Here is a 21,729-nt window from a genome sequence, read left to right on the forward strand (position 1 = left end):
AAATGTTTAATTTGTTTGCGATTATCTATGTATCCATCCCAAACAGGAATATCGCCCATTTAAACACAGCTTTCAATAGTCTAGTTTACAATCGTTATGACATTGACCCGCTGTCAATAATGTTGATTTCGTATTTATCATTTATATTGGTTTTGATTATAGACACATATTTACCCCACGCCTACAATAGAACTCCATGACTTGATCGTAGAAATTCATCGCCAATAAACGTAGCCCCTGAATATGAACATCCGTTAAACTCCTATCAATTCATACATGTGTACCATGTAAAGCTATCTGACTGATGTTTGTGATTAGTATGCGCAGGTCTATACGGTCCTTAAACCAATAAACATATCACATATGAGAATAATTACTTAACATATCATATCATAAATATTCACATCTTTGATATGCACAATTTACGTGAATAACATCACTGACGGAGGAAGAAACAGCTGCACGAGGACGATTTATAACATCTATTCGGAATATGCATGATCTATTACAAAAATTATTATTCAAATCAAATGTGTTATATTTTTTCTGTATAATTTCTCTGTGTGATAACACATTGATTTCAATGACATATCCGCGAGGGGATGGTCGAAAGTATCAGGTTTGACGCGTGGGATTTTTTGATGCATAAACAAGAGAAAACATACCCTGGTGTACTTAGTGTGTGTGTGATGTTTTTCGTTCCATGTGATATGTGACCATTAATGTCTCAAAGTATTATAACCATTCCTTTTGCGATTGAAACAACTTGTCTGCATCAATGTGCTAATTCTTTAAGGCGGAGTGTCTCGCCACTTGTCAACTCTATAATGGGAACATGCATGACATGTAGCGTATATAATGCCTTAATAAATGTTGAAACAACACCAAGGAAAACGAGCTGTCAGAAGACATTGTTTGCCGAGGAGATTATAACTAGGAATTATTTTTAAATGTAGGGTAGGGGTCAATGTCAAGGTCAGCATGTTCGCAAATGTTAAACCAATGGGAAGGTCTTGTCACACGGAATATGAATGTCGAAACAAAACTGTCCTCATTAGTATTGACACGGCTGTTTTATTAAACATTTAAGCTGTCTACGGACGTTGACGCCGGGGGTATAATAATAATTAAACTTTCCATTATTAACTATTCAATACATTATACTAGGACAACAAACTTTTACTAAATTGTATTTCTGTCTTTCAGCAAATGGTATACTGAACTCTATTGGTTGTATCATGGAAGACGATATGAGCAATGGAATCAAGTCTGGCAGACTGGTCAGGGTTAGAAAAATGCTTTATGGAATAGAGGAGGTACCGCCCTTTCTGATCATGTTACCAGTGGCATTCCAGGTAAAACATTTTATGTGTACCAAAATCATTGCATCTTTATTTGGTAAAACTTATTATTATTTATTAACCAATTTATACCTTTAAATATTCATGGATACTACATTTTTCTTACTGTTATAAAACATGTTTTTTATAGTCAAGTTGGAAGTATCTTTCATAGTTTAATTCTATGCGCAACAATGATGTGTGTTGATGTAATCATGATATAACATAAAAATGACGTAGCTGTTTGTAATATCTCTTTTCATTGGCTAAAAGAACTGTGCAGCTATTTCTTCAAGGAGAATGTCTGTAAAGAAAGTTATTACTGATGATCAAATTATACGTGTGGCTTATAACAATTTAACAATGGCTTACTTTGTTGTTATTAAGGTTTAGGCTAAGAAACATCATTTTGGTATTTACATAAAAACATGAGAAATAATGATTAAAAAATCAAATGAATATATAGAAATATACAAAAAACATGAATTTATGTTTCGTCGTAATGTGTTTTCATTTATTGTAGCATCTGGTGTTCTGTTTCGGCTCCATGCTTAGTATAACTTTCATCGTCGCTGATTCTGTGTGTGCTCCTGTTACCGACCCGATCAGGTCACAACTCTTCTGTTCCTCTCTCTTCATGGTCGGCTTGACAACAACGATACAAGTCCTACTAGGAGTCAGGTAAATATCGTGTGATGTTATAAATAGATTTAAACAGCAGAAGTCCAATTTGGACTGGGGTTACTATATTGCAGAGTTGTACTATAGCATAACAGCAGAACTAACGTCCTATTGGGAGTCAGGTTAATATGTTGTAAATTTGTAATAAGTATATATCAGTAGTATCTACAATATAACTACATATATTTAGAACATAGTATTTCATGGTTTGACCTAGAGTTACATGTTACATATTGTTAATGTTCCATTGCGAAAAAGAGTCTAACTTTATCACCATAAGCTACAGTGTGGTCATGTTTTTGAATTCTTTGCAAGAAAATACAAAACTCTTTTATACTGATCATATGGAACCTGTTTATAGTGATATCGTCAATTTGTCGATCGCTTTGATTTGTAATACAAATTTTACCCCGATCTTGTTAAACATATCTATGTTTCCTTATTTGCAGACTTCCGATATTCCAGGGGCCGTCCCAAACTTTCCTTTTCCCACTCATAGTCGTATGGAAATGCCCACAACACCTACTCAGTAAGTCTAGCATCATGTATTTCATAAAACTGGATTCAGCCTAGATGTACCAGTCGGGGACATCTATTTAAGAGACATCGAAGAGACCATCGAAACACTTGGAATCTTAAATCTTTCCCTTACGTTCCTCACTTCTCTGAGCGAATATCCAGTCGGTAGAAGTGTTCGGTTATCTCTTAAGTCCAAATTACATAACCGATTGCCACTTGCTTGACATCTACATTGAATGGTTGGCGGTTTGAGTTGTTTAGCTGGTTATGCGTATAATCGAATCAGCTGAGTGTCATGATCTGGCAATGTTTTCCACTGTAATAAGACCGTGAACGACTACGTCTTAATGAGCAATATTGTCAAGATGTAGTGAAGACGGGGGCATCTTAAGAAAGAGGGGATAAAAACAGAAACAAAGTATAAATAAAGCTGTATAATATTTTCATTGTAAAAGTGCTTAAAGTACTAAAACTCTAGTGAATAATTATATTTTAAATGTCAACGCAACGATATACCGAAACTACTACTAGCGCAAAAAGGGCTAAAATAACGACACCACAGAAATGTACGCTTCTATTAGAGAACATAGGTCGAGCCAAATTCTGTTTGAACTTAATTCGTGATCTGCAGAAACAAGTTTCAAGTCTGTTTGTCTATGTAAGGTATAACCCTATATTGATTGCGTACTTTAATTACTGACAGCCCAGTCGACATGGTCTAACATCAGTCACCCACAAACTACCAACGCCAGCATCATGTACAATATATCCGACTTAACATCATATGGTAACTTAACCAACACGACGATGGCGTCACTACCCAACGTAACTACTGCTATAGGGGACTTGGAAAGGCAACAACTTGTCTACTCCCGAATCAACGAGGTAAGTCACAAATATGTAATTGATAATGAGAAGTTTTATTTTAAATTTGGGAGCAGTAAAATTAGGCATGCCTTTTCTTTAGTAAATGGAACAAAGTTGTCCATATTTTTCTTTCTATTTCAATGTACAAATGTATATGCCATTTTCAAGAATTTATTGGATCCCTTAAGCGACCTGCAATAAAACCTCTTAAAATTAAAATATATTCGACATGATATTAGCTTCATCAGGAAATTTATTTAATTTGCGATAATTTGCGATTTTACTTAGTCATCAGAAAAAGCAAAAAGAAAGAGAGAACTGTTTGCAAATAGCATTAATTGTAAAATGATGAACTTACAAGTAAACATTGTGATCATCATTAATTATCTCTAGATCTACATAATGTTGATTGAATGCCCTTTCCGTAGGCAGGGTGAATTAGAATACAGTTGATTGCTGTTTTGCTTGTCTTACCAATTGTTTTCAACTTGTTGACACTTAGCAAGTCATGTAACCGTTGTCATGTTTACCTGTCAGAAATACATTGTCGTAGTTGAGGTAACAGGTTATATCTTTTTCGAGTGCTTCGTTTTCAGCAGAAAAGAATAATAATAATAGAAGTGTTAATTTTTTTTTTTTTAATTGCATTTATATATTTATTATGAATTGATTATCTTAAATCAAAGACTATTTTATTAATCATTTTATCATTACTTGATTAACAATAAAATTTCACAAATTTACAATGATCATAATTATGTAACAATATAAATTACTGAATAATTGTGTTGCCAAACAGTTACCGCAGCGCTAGTTTAGAGAGTGATTTCTTCTTTTTTTCCAATTATTATTATCGCTATTAAATTTCTAGAAACAATTGTCTTTTGTTGTCGAAAATGATAAATTTCCCTAGATTTGAAAGATCTTTAATATTTCTTGTAAAAGTGTTAATTTATTCATAAAGTAAATATTTTGACTTTTCATTGATAAATTCCACCGGGGTTTTATATAACAAAAATATCCAAGATTATTCGCTATGTTACAGTCATTTGTAGCGAAAATGTAAAAGCAATGTTTATAAGATATAATGGAAGAAAGATGTTTCTAATTTCAGCTACAGGGATCCCTTATGCTAGCCTCACTGGTAGAGATCATTTTAGGGGCCACAGGAATGATGGGAACTCTGTTGAGATTCGTCAGCCCCATCTCTATAGCAGTAACGATAACTCTTGTCGGCATATCTCTCCATCCCATCCCGGCTATGTACAGTAGTTGTTACTGGCCTATTGCTCTTCTGTGAGTATTTGACATACAACAGACAGTTAGTATAATGTGTCACCGGTATTGAATGGTACCCGGCCTCCTATCACTCTTGACAGCCGTGGGAACATTATCGTAACGAATGATGTAAATATGTTTATTTTGACCTACTTACAATTCGAGTTTTGACAGATTAGCGCAATGATGAATTGGCACACCAGTATGACTTCATCCATAGGCAGCAATGGGGAGAAACTGCAATTATTAGCGCAAACATGATTTTAGCGAATGCTTTCAGTGTGAAAAGTGTAAAATAAAATTACCTCTAAAATAGGTACGGTTGCATCAAATATGTTTGTAAAATATTATAACTGTTATTTAATCCAATTTTAGGTGCGCCGCTCTGATGATGTTGTTTGCCTTCTACCTGACCCACGTCCGGGTCCCACTCCCCCGACAGACGTGCTGTCGTCGTGAAGCAACTGTTGAACCCCAGACCAAGATTCCTATCTTCGATATCATGTCTGTAAGTACTGTTAGTAAGAATGTATTCTGTGTTTTCGGTACATGTGTTCTGATTCTAAAATGCATATTACAAATGAATATACTGTACAACTTCTCTATAAAGGACACCCTAGGAATCTGTGAGAGGAGTGGTATTTACATGTAGAGCTCAAAATTAGTTGTTCTTCATAGAATGACTTCTATTGTACACGTGTGATGAGGGCCTGGTTTGACACTATAGTGTGATGGGGGCCTGGTTTGCTACATAAGTAAGTGTGCTGGGGGTCTGGTTTGACACGTAAGTGAGATGGGGCCTGGATTGACACAGAAGTGTGATGGGGGCCTGATTTGACACAGAAGTGTGATGAAGGCCTGATGTGACACAGAAGTGTGATGAAGGCCTGATTTGACACAGAAGTGTGATGGAGGCCTGATTTGACACAGAAGTGTGATGAAGGCCTGGATTGACACAGAAGTGTGATGGAGGCCTGATTTGAAACAAAAGTTTAGATTGAGGGCCTGGTTTGACACAATAGTGTGATGGGGGCCTGGTTTGCTACATAAGTAAGTGTGACGGGGGCCTGGTTTGACACAATAGTGTGATGGGGGCCTGGTTTGACACAATAGTGTGATGGGGGCCTGGTTTGCTACATAAGTAGTGTGACGGGGGCCTGGTTTGACACAGAAGTGTGATGGAGGCCTGATTTGAAACAGAAGTTTGGATTGAGGGCCTGGTTTGTAATTATGTCATATACATGTATATATTGTATTGTTATGTTTTCTGGAAACATTATGTCTCCAATGGTTGAAAGAAACCGATGATTAAATAAATAGGATTTTCAATTACCTGTGTTGTTTTATCTGAATATTAGTTATGAAATGTATTATATAGAGGATTATAAAAACACATTGTAAAGTACTTGTCACAGAAAAACGAATGAATTATTAAAGCTAAATAAACGAATAGTTTACAGGGGTTATAATGCTGGTATGATGAGATATTTCCCCATATAATGGGTGATTATATTATTTGTGTTTCCATCAGATTCCACTCAGCGCGGCAGTGTGTTGGGTCCTATGTTTCATCCTCACAATGACGAACTTCTTTCCCGATGACCCCAGTGACCCTACATATCGTGCAAGAACAGATGCGCGTGGAGATATCATCCGGGCAACACCCTGGTTCTTCTTACCTTACCCAGGTAAAAAGTTCCATTCATATCTTATGGAAATATCAAAATATACTAAAACCACTTACTTAAATAATATGAAAATACCATGGAAAATACTACTCAAGCTTGATGTGATGTGAACATAATATCCCCCCGGAATGATAATTACTCTCCCGGAATGATAATTACTCTCCCGAAATGATAATTACACTACCGGAACACCCAGTCTTACTCAACTTGTACTTTGTTGTGTTTTTAGCCCACCATCATCAGATGGTGGGCTATTCAAATCGCCCTGCGTCCGTGGTCCGTGGTCCGTCCGTCCCTCCGTCCCTCCGTCCCTCCGTCCGTCCGTCCGTCCGTCCGTAAACAATTCTTGTTATCGCTATTTCTGAGAAAGTACTGAAGGGGTCTTTCTCAAATTTCATATGTAGGTTCCCCTTGGTGCCTAGTTATGCATATTGCGTTTTGAGACCAATCGGAAAACAATATGGCCGACAGGCAGCCATCTTGGATTTTGACAATTGAAGTTTGTTATCGCTATTTCTGAGAAAGTACTGAATGGATCTTTCTCAAATTTCATATGTAGGTTTCCCTTCGTGCCTAGTTATGCATATTGCGATTTGAGACCAATCGAAAAACAACATGGCCGACAGGCAGCCATCTTGGATTTTGACAATTGAAGTTTGTTATCGCTATTTCTGAGAAAGTACTGAATGGATCTTTCTCAAATTTCATATGTAGGTTTCCCTTGGTGCCTAGTTATGCATATTGCGTTTTGAGACCAATCGGAAAACAACATGGCAGACAGGCAGCCATCTTGGATTTTGACAATTGAAGTTTGTTATCGCTATTTCTGAGAAAGTACTGAAAGGACCTTTCTCAAATTTCATATGTAGGCTCCCTTGGTGCCTAGTTATGCATATTGCGTTTTGAGATCAATCGGAAAACAACATGGCCGACAGGCAGCCATCTTGGATTTTGACAATTGAAGTTTGTTATCGCTATTTCTGAGAAAGTACTCAAGGGATCTTTCTCAAATTTCATCTGTAGATTCCCCTTGGTGCCTAGTTATGCATATTGCATTTTGAGACCAATCGGAAAACAACATGGCCGACAGGCAGCCATCTTGGATTTTGACAATTGAAGTTTGTTATCGCTATTTCTGAGAAAGTACTGAATGGATCTTTCTCAAATTTCATATGAAGGTTTCCCTTGGTGCCTAGTTATGCATATTGCGATTTGAGACCAATCGAAAAACAACATGGCCGACAGGCAGCCATCTTGGATTTTGACAATTGAAGTTTGTTATCGCTATTTCTGAGAAAGTACTGAATGGATCTTTCTCAAATTTCATATGTAGGTTTCCCTTGGTGCCTAGTTATGCATATTGCGTTTTGAGACCAATCGGAAAACAACATGGCAGACAGGCAGACATCTTGGATTTTGACAATTGAAGTTTGTTATCGCTATTTCTGAGAAAGTACTGAAAGGACCTTTCTCAAATTTCATATGTAGGCTCCCTTGGTGCCTAGTTATGCATATTGCGTTTTGAGAGCAATCGGAAAACAACATGGCCGACAGGCAGCCATCTTGGATTTTGACAATTGAAGTTTGTTATCGCTATTTCTGAGAAAGTACTGAATGGATCTATCTCAAATTTCATCTGTAGATTCCCCTTGGTGCCTAGTTATGCATATTGCATTTTGAGACCAATCGGAAAACAACATGGCCGACAGGCAGCCATCTTGGATTTTGACAATTGAAGTTTGTTATCGCTATTTCTGAGAAAGTACTCAAGGGATCTTTCTCAAATTTCATCTGTTGATTCCCCTTGGTGCCTAGTTATGCATATTGCATTTTGAGACCTATCGGAAAACAACATGGCCGACAGGCAGCCATCTTGGATTTTGACAATTGAAGTTTGTTATCGCTATTTCTGAGAAAGTACTGAAGGGATCTTTCTCAAATTTCATATGTAGGTTTCCCTTGGTGCCTAGTTATGCATATTGCATTTTGAGACCTATCGGAAAACAACATGGCCGACAGGCAGCCATCTTGGATTTTGACAATTGAAGATTGTTATCGCTATTTCTGAGAAAGTACTGAATGGATCTTTCTCAAATTTCATATGTAGATTCCCCTTGGTGCCTAGTTATGCATATTGCATTTTGAGACCTATCGGAAAACAACATGGCCGACAGGCAGCCATCTTGGATTTTGGCCATTGAAGTTTGTTATCGCTATTTCTGAGAAAGTACTGAAGGAATCTTTCTCAAATTTTTAGCCCACCATCATCAGATGGTGGGCTATTCAAATCGCCCTGCGTCCGTGGTCCGTGGTCCGTCCGTCCGGCCGGCCGTCCCTCCGTCCGTAAACAATTCTTGTTATCGCTATTTCTCAGAAAGTACTGAAGGGGTCTTTCTCAAATTTCATATGTAGGTTCCCCTTGGTGCCTAGTTATGCATATTGCGTTTTGAGACCAATCAGAAAACAACATGGCCGACAGGCAGCCATCTTGGATTTTGACAATTGAAGTTTGTTATCGCTATTTCTGATAAAGTACTGAAGGGAACTTTCTCAAATTTCATGTGAAGGTTTCCCTTGGTGCCTAGTTATGCATATTGCGTTTTGAGACCAATCGAAAAACAACATGGCCGACAGGCAGCCATCTTGGTTTTTGACAATTGAAGTTTGTTATCGCTATTTCTGAGAAAGTATTTAAGGGATCTTTCTCAAATTTCATATGTAAGTTTCCCTTGGTGCCTAGTTATGCATATTGCATTTTGAGACCAATCTGAAAATAACATGGACGACAGGCAGCCATCTTGGATTTTGACAATTGAAGTTTGTTATCGCTATTTCTGAGAAAGTACTGAAGGGATCTTTCTCAAATTTCATATGGAGGTTCCCCTTGGTGCCTCGTTATGCTAATTGCATTTTGAGATCAATTGGAAAACAATATGGCCGACAGACCGCCATCTTGGATTTTGACAATTGAAGTTTGTTTTCACTATTTCTGAGAAAGTATTTAAGGGATCTTTCTCAAATTTCATATGTAAGTTTCCCTTGGTGCCTAGTTATGCATATTGCATTTTGAGACCAATCTGAAAATAACATGGACGACAGGCAGCCATCTTGGATTTTGACAATTGAAGTTTGTTATCGCTATTTCTGAGAAAGTACTGAAGGGATCTTTCTCAAATTTCATATGGAGGTTCCCCTTGGTGCCTCGTTATGCTAATTGCATTTTGAGATCAATTGGAAAACAATATGGCCGACAGACCGCCATCTTGGATTTTGACAATTGAAATTTGTTATCTCTTTTTCTCAAAGTACTGAATGGATCTTTCTCAAATTTCATAAGTAGGTTCCCCTTGGTCCCTTGTATTGCATTTTTGGACCAGTCTGTCCTGAAAACAACCTGGCAAACAAACAGCCATTATAGTTAAATCTCAAATTTCTTATATAGCTAGGATTCCCTTGTTTGAAAAGTACTGGAGGGATGTCTCAATTTGCACAGATTAGTAAAATGAAGGGAAAAGTAGAGAAAAGATCAATATGACATGGAACCTATGAAGATCATTCAATGGTGGGCGCCAAGATCCCTCTGGGATCTCTTGTATATGTAGGTTTCCGTTGGTGCCTAGTTATGCATATTGCATTTTGAGACCAATCGGAAAACAACATGGCCGACAGGCAGCCGTCTTGGATTTTGACAATTGAAGTTTGTTATCACTATTTCTGAGAAAGTATTTAAGGGATCTTTCTCAAATTTCATATGTAGGTTTCCCTTGGTGCCTAGTTATGCATATTGCGTTTTGAGACTAATCGGAAAACAACATGGCCGACAGGCAGCCATCTTGGATTTTGACAATTGAAGTTTGTTATCACTATTTCTGAGAAAGTATTTAAGGGATCTTTCTCAAATTTTATATGTAGGTTCCCCTTGGTGCCTAGTTATGCATATTGCGTTTTGAGACTAATCGGAAAACAACATGGCCGACAGGCAGCCATCTTGGATTTTGACAATTGAAGTTTGTTATCGCTATTTCTGAGAAAGTGCTGAAGGGATCTTTCTCAAATTTCATATGTAGGTTTCCCTTCGTGCCTTGTTATGCATATTGCGATTTGAGACCAATCGGAAAACAACATGGCCGACAGGCAGCCATCTTGGATTTTGACAATTGAAGTTTGTTTTCACTATTTCTGAGAAAGTATTTAAGGGATCTTTCTCAAATTTCATATGTAAGTTTCCCTTGGTGCCTAGTTATGCATATTGCGTTTTGAGACCAATCGAAAAACAACATGGCCGACAGGCAGCCATCTTGGTTTTTGACAATTGAAGTTTGTTATCGCTATTTCTGAGAATGTACTGAAGGGATCTTTCTCAAATTTCATATGAAGGTTCCCCTTGGTGCCTAGTTATGCATATTGCATTTTGAGACCAATCCAAAAACAACATGGCCGACAGGCAGCCATCTTGGATTTTGACAATTGAAGTTTGTTATCGCTATTTCTGAGAAAGAACTGAAGGGATCTTTCTCAAATTTCATATGTAGGTTTCCCTTCGTGCCTTGTTATGCATATTGCGATTTGAGACCAATCGGAAAACAACATGGCCGACAGGCAGCCATCTTGAATTTTGACAATTGAAGTTTGTTTTCACTATTTCTGAGAAAGTATTTAAGGGATCTTTCTCAAATTTCATATGTAAGTTTCCCTTGGTGCCTAGTTATGCATATTGCGATTTGAGACCTATCGGAAAACAACATGGCCGACAGGCAGCCATCTTGGATTTTGACAATTGAAGTTTGTTATCGCTATTTCTGAGAAAGTACTGAATGGATCTTTCTCAAATTTCATCTGTAGATTCCCCTTGGTGCCTAGTTATGCATATTGCATTTTGAGACCAATCGGAAAACAACATGGCCGACAGGCAGCCATCTTGGATTTTGACAATTGAAGTTTGTTATCGCTATTTCTGAGAAAGTACTCAAGGGATCTTTCTCAAATTTCATCTGTTGATTCCCCTTGGTGCCTAGTTATGCATATTGCATTTTGAGACCTATCGGAAAACAACATGGCCGACAGGCAGCCATCTTGGATTTTGACAATTGAAGATTGTTATCGCTATTTCTGAGAAAGTACTGAATGGATCTTTCTCAAATTTCATATGTAGATTCCCCTTGGTGCCTAGTTATGCATATTGCATTTTGAGACCTATCGGAAAACAACATGGCCGACAGGCAGCCATCTTGGATTTTGGCCATTGAAGTTTGTTATCGCTATTTCTGAGAAAGTACTGAAGGAATCTTTCTCAAATTTTTAGCCCACCATCATCAGATGGTGGGCTATTCAAATCGCCCTGCGTCCGTGGTCCGTGGTCCGTCCGTCCGGCCGGCCGTCCCTCCGTCCGTAAACAATTCTTGTTATCGCTATTTCTCAGAAAGTACTGAAGGGGTCTTTCTCAAATTTCATATGTAGGTTCCCCTTGGTGCCTAGTTATGCATATTGCGTTTTGAGACCAATCAGAAAACAACATGGCCGACAGGCAGCCATCTTGGATTTTGACAATTGAAGTTTGTTATCGCTATTTCTGATAAAGTACTGAAGGGAACTTTCTCAAATTTCATGTGAAGGTTTCCCTTGGTGCCTAGTTATGCATATTGCGTTTTGAGACCAATCGAAAAACAACATGGCCGACAGGCAGCCATCTTGGTTTTTGACAATTGAAGTTTGTTATCGCTATTTCTGAGAATGTACTGAAGGGATCTTTCTCAAATTTCATATGAAGGTTCCCCTTGGTGCCTAGTTATGCATATTGCATTTTGAGACCAATCCAAAAACAACATGGCCGACAGGCAGCCATCTTGGATTTTGACAATTGAAGTTTGTTATCGCTATTTCTGAGAAAGAACTGAAGGGATCTTTCTCAAATTTCATATGTAGGTTTCCCTTGGTGCCTAGTTATGCATATTGCGATTTGAGACCAATCGGAAAACAACATGGCCGACAGGCAGCCATCTTGGATTTTGACAATTGAAGTTTGTTTTCACTATTTCTGAGAAAGTATTTAAGGGATCTTTCTCAAATTTCATATGTAAGTTTCCCTTGGTGCCTAGTTATGCATATTGCGATTTGAGACCAATCGGAAAACAACATGGCCGACAGGCAGCCATCTTGGATTTTGACAATTGAAGTTTGTTTTCACTATTTCTGAGAAAGTATTTAAGGGATCTTTCTCAAATTTCATATGTAAGTTTCCCTTGGTGCCTAGTTATGCATATTGCATTTTGAGACCTATCGGAAAACAACATGGCCGACAGGCAGCCATCTTGGATTTTGACAATTGAAGATTGTTATCGCTATTTCTGAGAAAGTACTGAATGGATCTTTCTCAAATTTCATATGTAGATTCCCCTTGGTGCCTAGTTATGCATATTGCATTTTGAGACCTATCGGAAAACAACATGGCCGACAGGCAGCCATCTTGGATTTTGGCCATTGAAGTTTGTTATCGCTATTTCTGAGAAAGTACTGAAGGAATCTTTCTCAAATTTTTAGCCCACCATCATCAGATGGTGGGCTATTCAAATCGCCCTGCGTCCGTGGTCCGTGGTCCGTCCGTCCGGCCGGCCGTCCCTCCGTCCGTAAACAATTCTTGTTATCGCTATTTCTCAGAAAGTACTGAAGGGGTCTTTCTCAAATTTCATATGTAGGTTCCCCTTGGTGCCTAGTTATGCATATTGCGTTTTGAGACCAATCAGAAAACAACATGGCCGACAGGCAGCCATCTTGGATTTTGACAATTGAAGTTTGTTATCGCTATTTCTGATAAAGTACTGAAGGGAACTTTCTCAAATTTCATGTGAAGGTTTCCCTTGGTGCCTAGTTATGCATATTGCGTTTTGAGACCAATCGAAAAACAACATGGCCGACAGGCAGCCATCTTGGATTTTGACAATTGAAGTTTGTTATCGCTATTTCTGAGAAAGAACTGAAGGGATCTTTCTCAAATTTCATATGTAGGTTTCCCTTCGTGCCTTGTTATGCATATTGCGATTTGAGACCAATCGGAAAACAACATGGCCGACAGGCAGCCATCTTGGATTTTGACAATTGAAGTTTGTTTTCACTATTTCTGAGAAAGTATTTAAGGGATCTTTCTCAAATTTCATATGTAAGTTTCCCTTGGTGCCTAGTTATGCATATTGCGATTTGAGACCAATCGGAAAACAACATGGCCGACAGGCAGCCATCTTGGATTTTGACAATTGAAGTTTGTTTTCACTATTTCTGAGAAAGTATTTAAGGGATCTTTCTCAAATTTCATATGTAAGTTTCCCTTGGTGCCTAGTTATGCATATTGCATTTTGAGACCAATCTGAAAATAACATGGACGACAGGCAGCCATCTTGGATTTTGACAATTGAAGTTTGTTATCGCTATTTCTGAGAAAGTACTGAAGGGATCTTTCTCAAATTTCATATGGAGGTTCCCCTTGGTGCCTCGTTATGCTAATTGCATTTTGAGATCAATTGGAAAACAATATGGCCGACAGACCGCCATCTTGGATTTTGACAATTGAAGTTTGTTTTCACTATTTCTGAGAAAGTATTTAAGGGATCTTTCTCAAATTTCATATGTAAGTTTCCCTTGGTGCCTAGTTATGCATATTGCATTTTGAGACCAATCTGAAAATAACATGGACGACAGGCAGCCATCTTGGATTTTGACAATTGAAGTTTGTTATCGCTATTTCTGAGAAAGTACTGAAGGGATCTTTCTCAAATTTCATATGGAGGTTCCCCTTGGTGCCTCGTTATGCTAATTGCATTTTGAGATCAATTGGAAAACAATATGGCCGACAGACCGCCATCTTGGATTTTGACAATTGAAATTTGTTATCTCTTTTTCTCAAAGTACTGAATGGATCTTTCTCAAATTTCATAAGTAGGTTCCCCTTGGTCCCTTGTATTGCATTTTTGGACCAGTCTGTCCTGAAAACAACCTGGCAAACAAACAGCCATTATAGTTAAATCTCAAATTTCTTATATAGCTAGGATTCCCTTGTTTGAAAAGTACTGGAGGGATGTCTCAATTTGCACAGATTAGTAAAATGAAGGGAAAAGTAGAGAAAAGATCAATATGACATGGAACCTATGAAGATCATTCAATGGTGGGCGCCAAGATCCCTCTGGGATCTCTTGTATATGTAGGTTTCCGTTGGTGCCTAGTTATGCATATTGCATTTTGAGACCAATCGGAAAACAACATGGCCGACAGGCAGCCGTCTTGGATTTTGACAATTGAAGTTTGTTATCACTATTTCTGAGAAAGTATTTAAGGGATCTTTCTCAAATTTCATATGTAGGTTTCCCTTGGTGCCTAGTTATGCATATTGCGTTTTGAGACTAATCGGAAAACAACATGGCCGACAGGCAGCCATCTTGGATTTTGACAATTGAAGTTTGTTATCACTATTTCTGAGAAAGTATTTAAGGGATCTTTCTCAAATTTTATATGTAGGTTCCCCTTGGTGCCTAGTTATGCATATTGCGTTTTGAGACTAATCGGAAAACAACATGGCCGACAGGCAGCCATCTTGGATTTTGACAATTGAAGTTTGTTATCGCTATTTCTGAGAAAGTGCTGAAGGGATCTTTCTCAAATTTCATATGTAGGTTTCCCTTCGTGCCTTGTTATGCATATTGCGATTTGAGACCAATCGGAAAACAACATGGCCGACAGGCAGCCATCTTGGATTTTGACAATTGAAGTTTGTTTTCACTATTTCTGAGAAAGTATTTAAGGGATCTTTCTCAAATTTCATATGTAAGTTTCCCTTGGTGCCTAGTTATGCATATTGCGTTTTGAGACCAATCGAAAAACAACATGGCCGACAGGCAGCCATCTTGGTTTTTGACAATTGAAGTTTGTTATCGCTATTTCTGAGAATGTACTGAAGGGATCTTTCTCAAATTTCATATGAAGGTTCCCCTTGGTGCCTAGTTATGCATATTGCATTTTGAGACCAATCCAAAAACAACATGGCCGACAGGCAGCCATCTTGGATTTTGACAATTGAAGTTTGTTATCGCTATTTCTGAGAAAGAACTGAAGGGATCTTTCTCAAATTTCATATGTAGGTTTCCCTTCGTGCCTTGTTATGCATATTGCGATTTGAGACCAATCGGAAAACAACATGGCCGACAGGCAGCCATCTTGGATTTTGACAATTGAAGTTTGTTTTCACTATTTCTGAGAAAGTATTTAAGGGATCTTTCTCAAATTTCATATGTAAGTTTCCCTTGGTGCCTAGTTATGCATATTGCGATTTGAGACCAATCGGAAAACAACATGGCCGACAGGCAGCCATCTTGGATTTTGACAATTGAAGTTTGTTTTCACTATTTCTGAGAAAGTGTTTAAGGGATCTTTCTCAAATTTCATATGTAAGTTTCCCTTGGTGCCTAGTTATGCATATTGCATTTTGAGACCAATCTGAAAATAACATGGACGACAGGCAGCCATCTTGGATTTTGACAATTGAAGTTTGTTATCGCTATTTCTGAGAAAGTACTGAAGGGATCTTTCTCAAATTTCATATGGAGGTTCCCCTTGGTGCCTCGTTATGCTAATTGCATTTTGAGATCAATTGGAAAACAATATGGCCGACAGACCGCCATCTTGGATTTTGACAATTGAAGTTTGTTTTCACTATTTCTGAGAAAGTATTTAAGGGATCTTTCTCAAATTTCATATGTAAGTTTCCCTTGGTGCCTAGTTATGCATATTGCATTTTGAGACCAATCTGAAAATAACATGGACGACAGGCAGCCATCTTGGATTTTGACAATTGAAGTTTGTTATCGCTATTTCTGAGAAAGTACTGAAGGGATCTTTCTCAAATTTCATATGGAGGTTCCCCTTGGTGCCTCGTTATGCTAATTGCATTTTGAGATCAATTGGAAAACAATATGGCCGACAGACCGCCATCTTGGATTTTGACAATTGAAATTTGTTATCTCTTTTTCTCAAAGTACTGAATGGATCTTTCTCAAATTTCATAAGTAGGTTCCCCTTGGTCCCTTGTATTGCATTTTTGGACCAGTCTGTCCTGAAAACAACCTGGCAAACAAACAGCCATTATAGTTAAATCTCAAATTTCTTATATAGCTAGGATTCCCTTGTTTGAAAAGTACTGGAGGGATGTCTCAATTTGCACAGATTAGTAAAATGAAGGGAAAAGTAGAGAAAAGATCAATATGACATGGAACCTATGAAGATCATTCAATGGTGGGCGCCAAGATCCCTCTGGGATCTCTTGTATATGTAGGTTTCCGTTGGTGCCTAGTTATGCATATTGCATTTTGAGACCAATCGGAAAACAACATGGCCGACAGGCAGCCGTCTTGGATTTTGACAATTGAAGTTTGTTATCACTATTTCTGAGAAAGTATTTAAGGGATCTTTCTCAAATTTCATATGTAGGTTTCCCTTGGTGCCTAGTTATGCATATTGCGTTTTGAGACTAATCGGAAAACAACATGGCCGACAGGCAGCCATCTTGGATTTTGACAATTGAAGTTTGTTATCACTATTTCTGAGAAAGTATTTAAGGGATCTTTCTCAAATTTTATATGTAGGTTCCCCTTGGTGCCTAGTTATGCATATTGCGTTTTGAGAATAATCGGAAAACAACATGGCCGACAGGCAGCCATCTTGGATTTTGACAATTGAAGTTTGTTATCGCTATTTCTGAGAAAGTGCTGAAGGGATCTTTCTCAAATTTCATATGAAGGTTTCCCTTGGTGCCTAGTTATGCATATTGCAATTTGAGACCAATCGGAAAACAACATGGCCGACATACCGCCATCTTGTATTTTGACAATTGAAGTTTGTTATCTCTATTTCTCAAAGTACTGAATGGATCTTTCTCAAATTTCATAAGTAGGTTCCCCTTGGTTCCTTGTATTGCATTTTTGGACCAGTCTGTCCTGAAAACAACCTGGCAAACAAACAGCCATTATCGTTAAATCTCAACTTTCTTATAGTAGCTAGGATTCCCTTGTTTGAAAAGTACTGGAGGGATGTCTCGATTTGCACAGATTAGTAAAATGAAGGGAAAAGTAGAGAAAAGATCAATCTGACATGGAACCTATGAAGATCATTCAATGGTGGGCGCCAAGATCCCTCTGGGATCTCTTGTTTACACATACACTTTGCTTCTATTTCATCACCAGGACAGTTTGGATACCCTAAAATCAACGTGCCGATATTTCTTGGATTTCTATTCGCGTTCGTCGCGTCAGCTATTGAATCTGTAGGAGATTATTTCGCTGTGGCAGAATCGTGCAATGCTGAACCCCCACCAAACCACGCCATCAACAGGTAAAATACCAGCTCAGAAATCAGGAAAGTATGTAACCGCCAATATAAAACAGAAATAGTTGATTAGTTTTATTTATTAGATTTATATTTAAATCCTTTCGACATTTACCAGTAGATCAATGCAGATGCGGCTTTTGTTTATATAGAAAATTATAGTCACTTTTACGATTTAAAATCTGAAATAATTCTATTCTGCTTTTTTGCATTTTCTTCCACAGAGGAATCCTAACAGAGGGACTACTTAGTTTAATGTCCGGAGCTGTGGGTATCGGGACATGCCACATCTACGTACAGTGTTTCTGCCGCTATACCGGGAATAACAAAGGTTGTTCCCCCTTATACACATTATCTACTTATGTTCGTACCAACATATATTGTAGTCATTGGGACCAGTGAATTATGGATAAAAAGTTTGTAGGGTTTAGATGATGAATTAATACAAATTCAAACAAAAGAATTTTTGAACGACAAACGTCAGCACATTTAAATAGTGATAGGTTCTCAACAAATAGTAATTCTGATAGGTTGGAAAATGGCTTGTATATTTTTATGCAGTGCCAACAAGTGAACACTTTGCTTATTACCGTTTGCGCTTGTATCTTTATCTTTTGAATTTAAGGTGTATGAATTTCTGTTTCATCCTGGAGAAATTATAAATTGTTTTGCCCCTTAATATGGGGCGTATTTTAGCGGATGCTTATATGATTACTATTTTTTAATTGTATATATTTTTATAATGTAGTTGGGATTTATGCGTAATCATTGTAATCATCTTTAACATATACTCAAAAAATGTGGTTGCAATGATTAGTTAAATTTCTTGTATAAATAGATAACCTTAATGTAGCACAATTAATACTGAATTACATCAAATTATTTCTTTTGTGACTTGTGTCGCCTATGGTTACCGAAACAAACAAAACATGAATATATCAATATACTTAATTGTTTCTGACCTTATTGCTCCATATAGCCATGAAAGCCACGAATATTTATGCACGACATTTTACTTTATAAGGAATATTATATTTACATATTTCTGGTGACGTACCTTTATCTATATATGTCATTTGTTTCAATATTTACCATACATAAATTTCCGTGCTTGTTTCAGTTCTTGGTTTTCTTTTGGGAACTTTTGAATTCTCCCGTAACTGACCTCTCATAACAAATAAAAAAAAAACAGTAATATATATTAAGAATATTATGAAAATAATGTCTTGTACTTTTTTGTAAAACATGACATCTAACTCCTGATTGTTGTACATCATGTACATATGTATGTAAGCTTGATAACTATAAATAGACGTTTAATTTGAATTGCTAGGTGGGCAGTCGATATGTGCTTGTTTTTGCGGGAATACTTGCAATGTTGATGGGCGTGATTGGCAAGATGGGCGCGGTCATGTCGTCTATACCGGAACCGGTAGTGGGAGGAGTCTCGTTGGTTGGATTTGGTATTATAGTGGGGATAGGCGTGTCTGCCCTCCGATCCGTGGATCTGACGTCATCAAGAAACATCTCCATTATAGGCACTTCCATATTTGGAGCTGTTGTAATCTCTGATTGGTTACAAAGTAACAAAGGGGCAATTGATACAGGTAATTATCGTACTCTTGATTATATTTGCCAACTTAGCGGAAAATAGGAACATCAAAATTATTTTTGTTCTTCTAACGGAACAAGCATTCGGGAGCTAATTTTCCGTTTACAAATTTGGGTAAAGAATGTATGGTTTAAACCTTATGACTCGAGTGATGTTGGCCTCATGTAGAATCGTCCAGTATCAATATAATATCTATATACCCTATATGTATAATCTATGTATCTGTCAGTGTATTGATTTTGATTTAAACATACATATGTCAGTGTGTGCATTTTTTGGAAGGATATTCCTATTTTTTGCCAAATTTAGGCTTATGTTTATTGTTCATAGCTCCTAAATTTAAATTGCCTTTCATATATTTCTGTACTGACTTATGACATCTATTAATGAGCTGAATTTCACGGAATAAAGACGCTGCACACGCAGTGACGTATCTTCTATGTGTTTCACTGAGGTAGCATGATCAAGTCGGTATTAGTACGGCGACATCACAACAACTGTAACACAAACAAACCGCATCTTCTCAAAACGCATCACCCACCAGACGCATGCACCTCGCAGACGTGGGATGCCGTCCTCACGTCACAAGAGCTGCTTTTAATGTTAAACAATATAAAAACTAACTGACGGATCCATTTTCACGGGTGATCCCGTGGTTCCTAAGGATGAGAATAATCGATATCAGACAGAGTAGGGAAAGACACTTTACTCATAATAGCGAACACGGTATCATTTTATGTAGCGTAACCGCGTCGCAAAGTGACAAAGACAGACATTTGGCATGGACATTGATGATGGCGCGACAACATAAAATCACAACACCTTACAATTGTTACTTGGTTAAGTGTGTTAAATATAGTCAAATATAGACCTATAGAGTGGACAGAGATATCTCATCATTCGCGTAAGAGTTTTGCTGGCCAGTACTCGGCAAGCCTCGAGCTGGTCAGACAAACTATTACACTCGGGTTGCGATGTTCCTGTCCACAATATAGTCTCAAGTAAGAACTAATTAGGCAGTAATGTTAATGTTCTATTTACAGGTTCGGAACAATGGAATAACATTATAGACCTGGTACTGGGGACTCCGATGATGGTTGGATGTATCATCTCAATATTCCTTGATAATACTGTCCGAGGTAAAATTCTGTCAACCAACAAATATTCACGAGTAATTTATTTTGAAGATGTTTGAGTCAGGATGATTGCGAAAATAAATGACCCCTAGCATGGTTACTGCATATACCAATGTGAAAATTGAATATCCGCCATTCTAAGAAATTCGCAAAGTATGAAGGTAAAATCTCGAAAACTAATCGCTGCGAATTATAATGTATATGTTTATTTTCTGATAGTATATGTATGTTAAGTGTCTGGTTTTTTTTATTCCCCCGTCCTTCGGTTACTACCATTCTTATTCTAATAACATATAGTATAACGATCTTTTTTCATGATTTCCACTTTTTTACAGGAACTGACATGGAACGAGGATTAACATCATCCAGAGAAGAGTCTCTCGTCCAATCCGTTAGTGATATTGTACGGACCAGTAAGAATCTAGGTCGTATGAACTCTCAAACGGAAGAACTGATAAGTCATGGACGTCAAGCGTACGAAAGAGATGAGAGTATTAATATTTATGATCTCCCTTTGATTGGTAAACTACAGCGAAGAATACCATGTCTACGATATATTCCATTTTTTCAGCCCTACTATCAAACTCATGACCCGTCTCCGTCTAACGATACGGAGAATGTTTGAATAATTACAATAGGAAAGAAACAATGCTTAAACCTATTTCGTTATTTGTTTTATTATTGTATTTCTTATTTCTCATGCCCAGAAGTTTTGTCCGTATAAAAATAAATATTTTACAACAATTATGAAACAATTGTCTCTATCTTATATTAATCACTTTTGTTGAATGTTAAATTTTAAAACCATGATATATGAGTTATGATATATCGGTTATATGACAAAACGATATTTGATTCATAAATGCATTTTCTGTAGTGTGCCTCACCACCAACATAAATGCACATTTTACCGCAACAGTATTGGCCAGGGCACATCATTGCAGAGCGCAGATCTCGTGCATATTTTATGTTAGTACCATGTATTTATTTATATCTATTCCCGTTAGCGTACGGTTATTTTACCTTTTAGTGCCAAGGAATTTTCCCTCTTAACATCACGATATTTTAACTGTCGGTGTCGTTATTTTCTATAAGTTCCTTTGCAATTGTTCCTTTTAATGCCACGGCATATTTCCTGTTTGTTGTAAGCTTTCGGCTATTTTACATGTTAACACCCAAAGATTTTTTCTGTCAATGCCCAGGATTTTTTCATGTTAGTGCCAGAAACTTTTCTGGTGGCGCTCAGA

General features: G+C 37.5%; 1 protein-coding gene across 1 annotated transcript; it reads left to right on the forward strand.

The window, feature by feature from the left end:
- The first annotated feature begins 4,525 nt into the window (after positions 1-4,525).
- LOC117315784 (solute carrier family 23 member 2-like) lies at positions 4,526-21,215 on the forward strand. The gene is made up of 8 exons (XM_033870146.1): positions 4,526-4,703; positions 5,061-5,193; positions 6,217-6,373; positions 17,593-17,740; positions 17,959-18,065; positions 19,068-19,341; positions 20,390-20,485; positions 20,818-21,215. Exons 1-6 carry the CDS (start codon positions 4,537-4,539, stop codon positions 19,304-19,306), a joined length of 951 nt encoding a protein of 316 aa, XP_033726037.1. The 5' UTR covers positions 4,526-4,536; the 3' UTR covers positions 19,307-19,341; positions 20,390-20,485; positions 20,818-21,215.
- Positions 21,216-21,729: the final 514 nt, after the last annotated feature.

The sequence above is a fragment of the Pecten maximus genome, chromosome 17 (assembly GCF_902652985.1).
Source record: "Pecten maximus chromosome 17, xPecMax1.1, whole genome shotgun sequence".
Classification (NCBI taxonomy): Eukaryota; Metazoa; Mollusca; class Bivalvia; order Pectinida; family Pectinidae; genus Pecten; species Pecten maximus.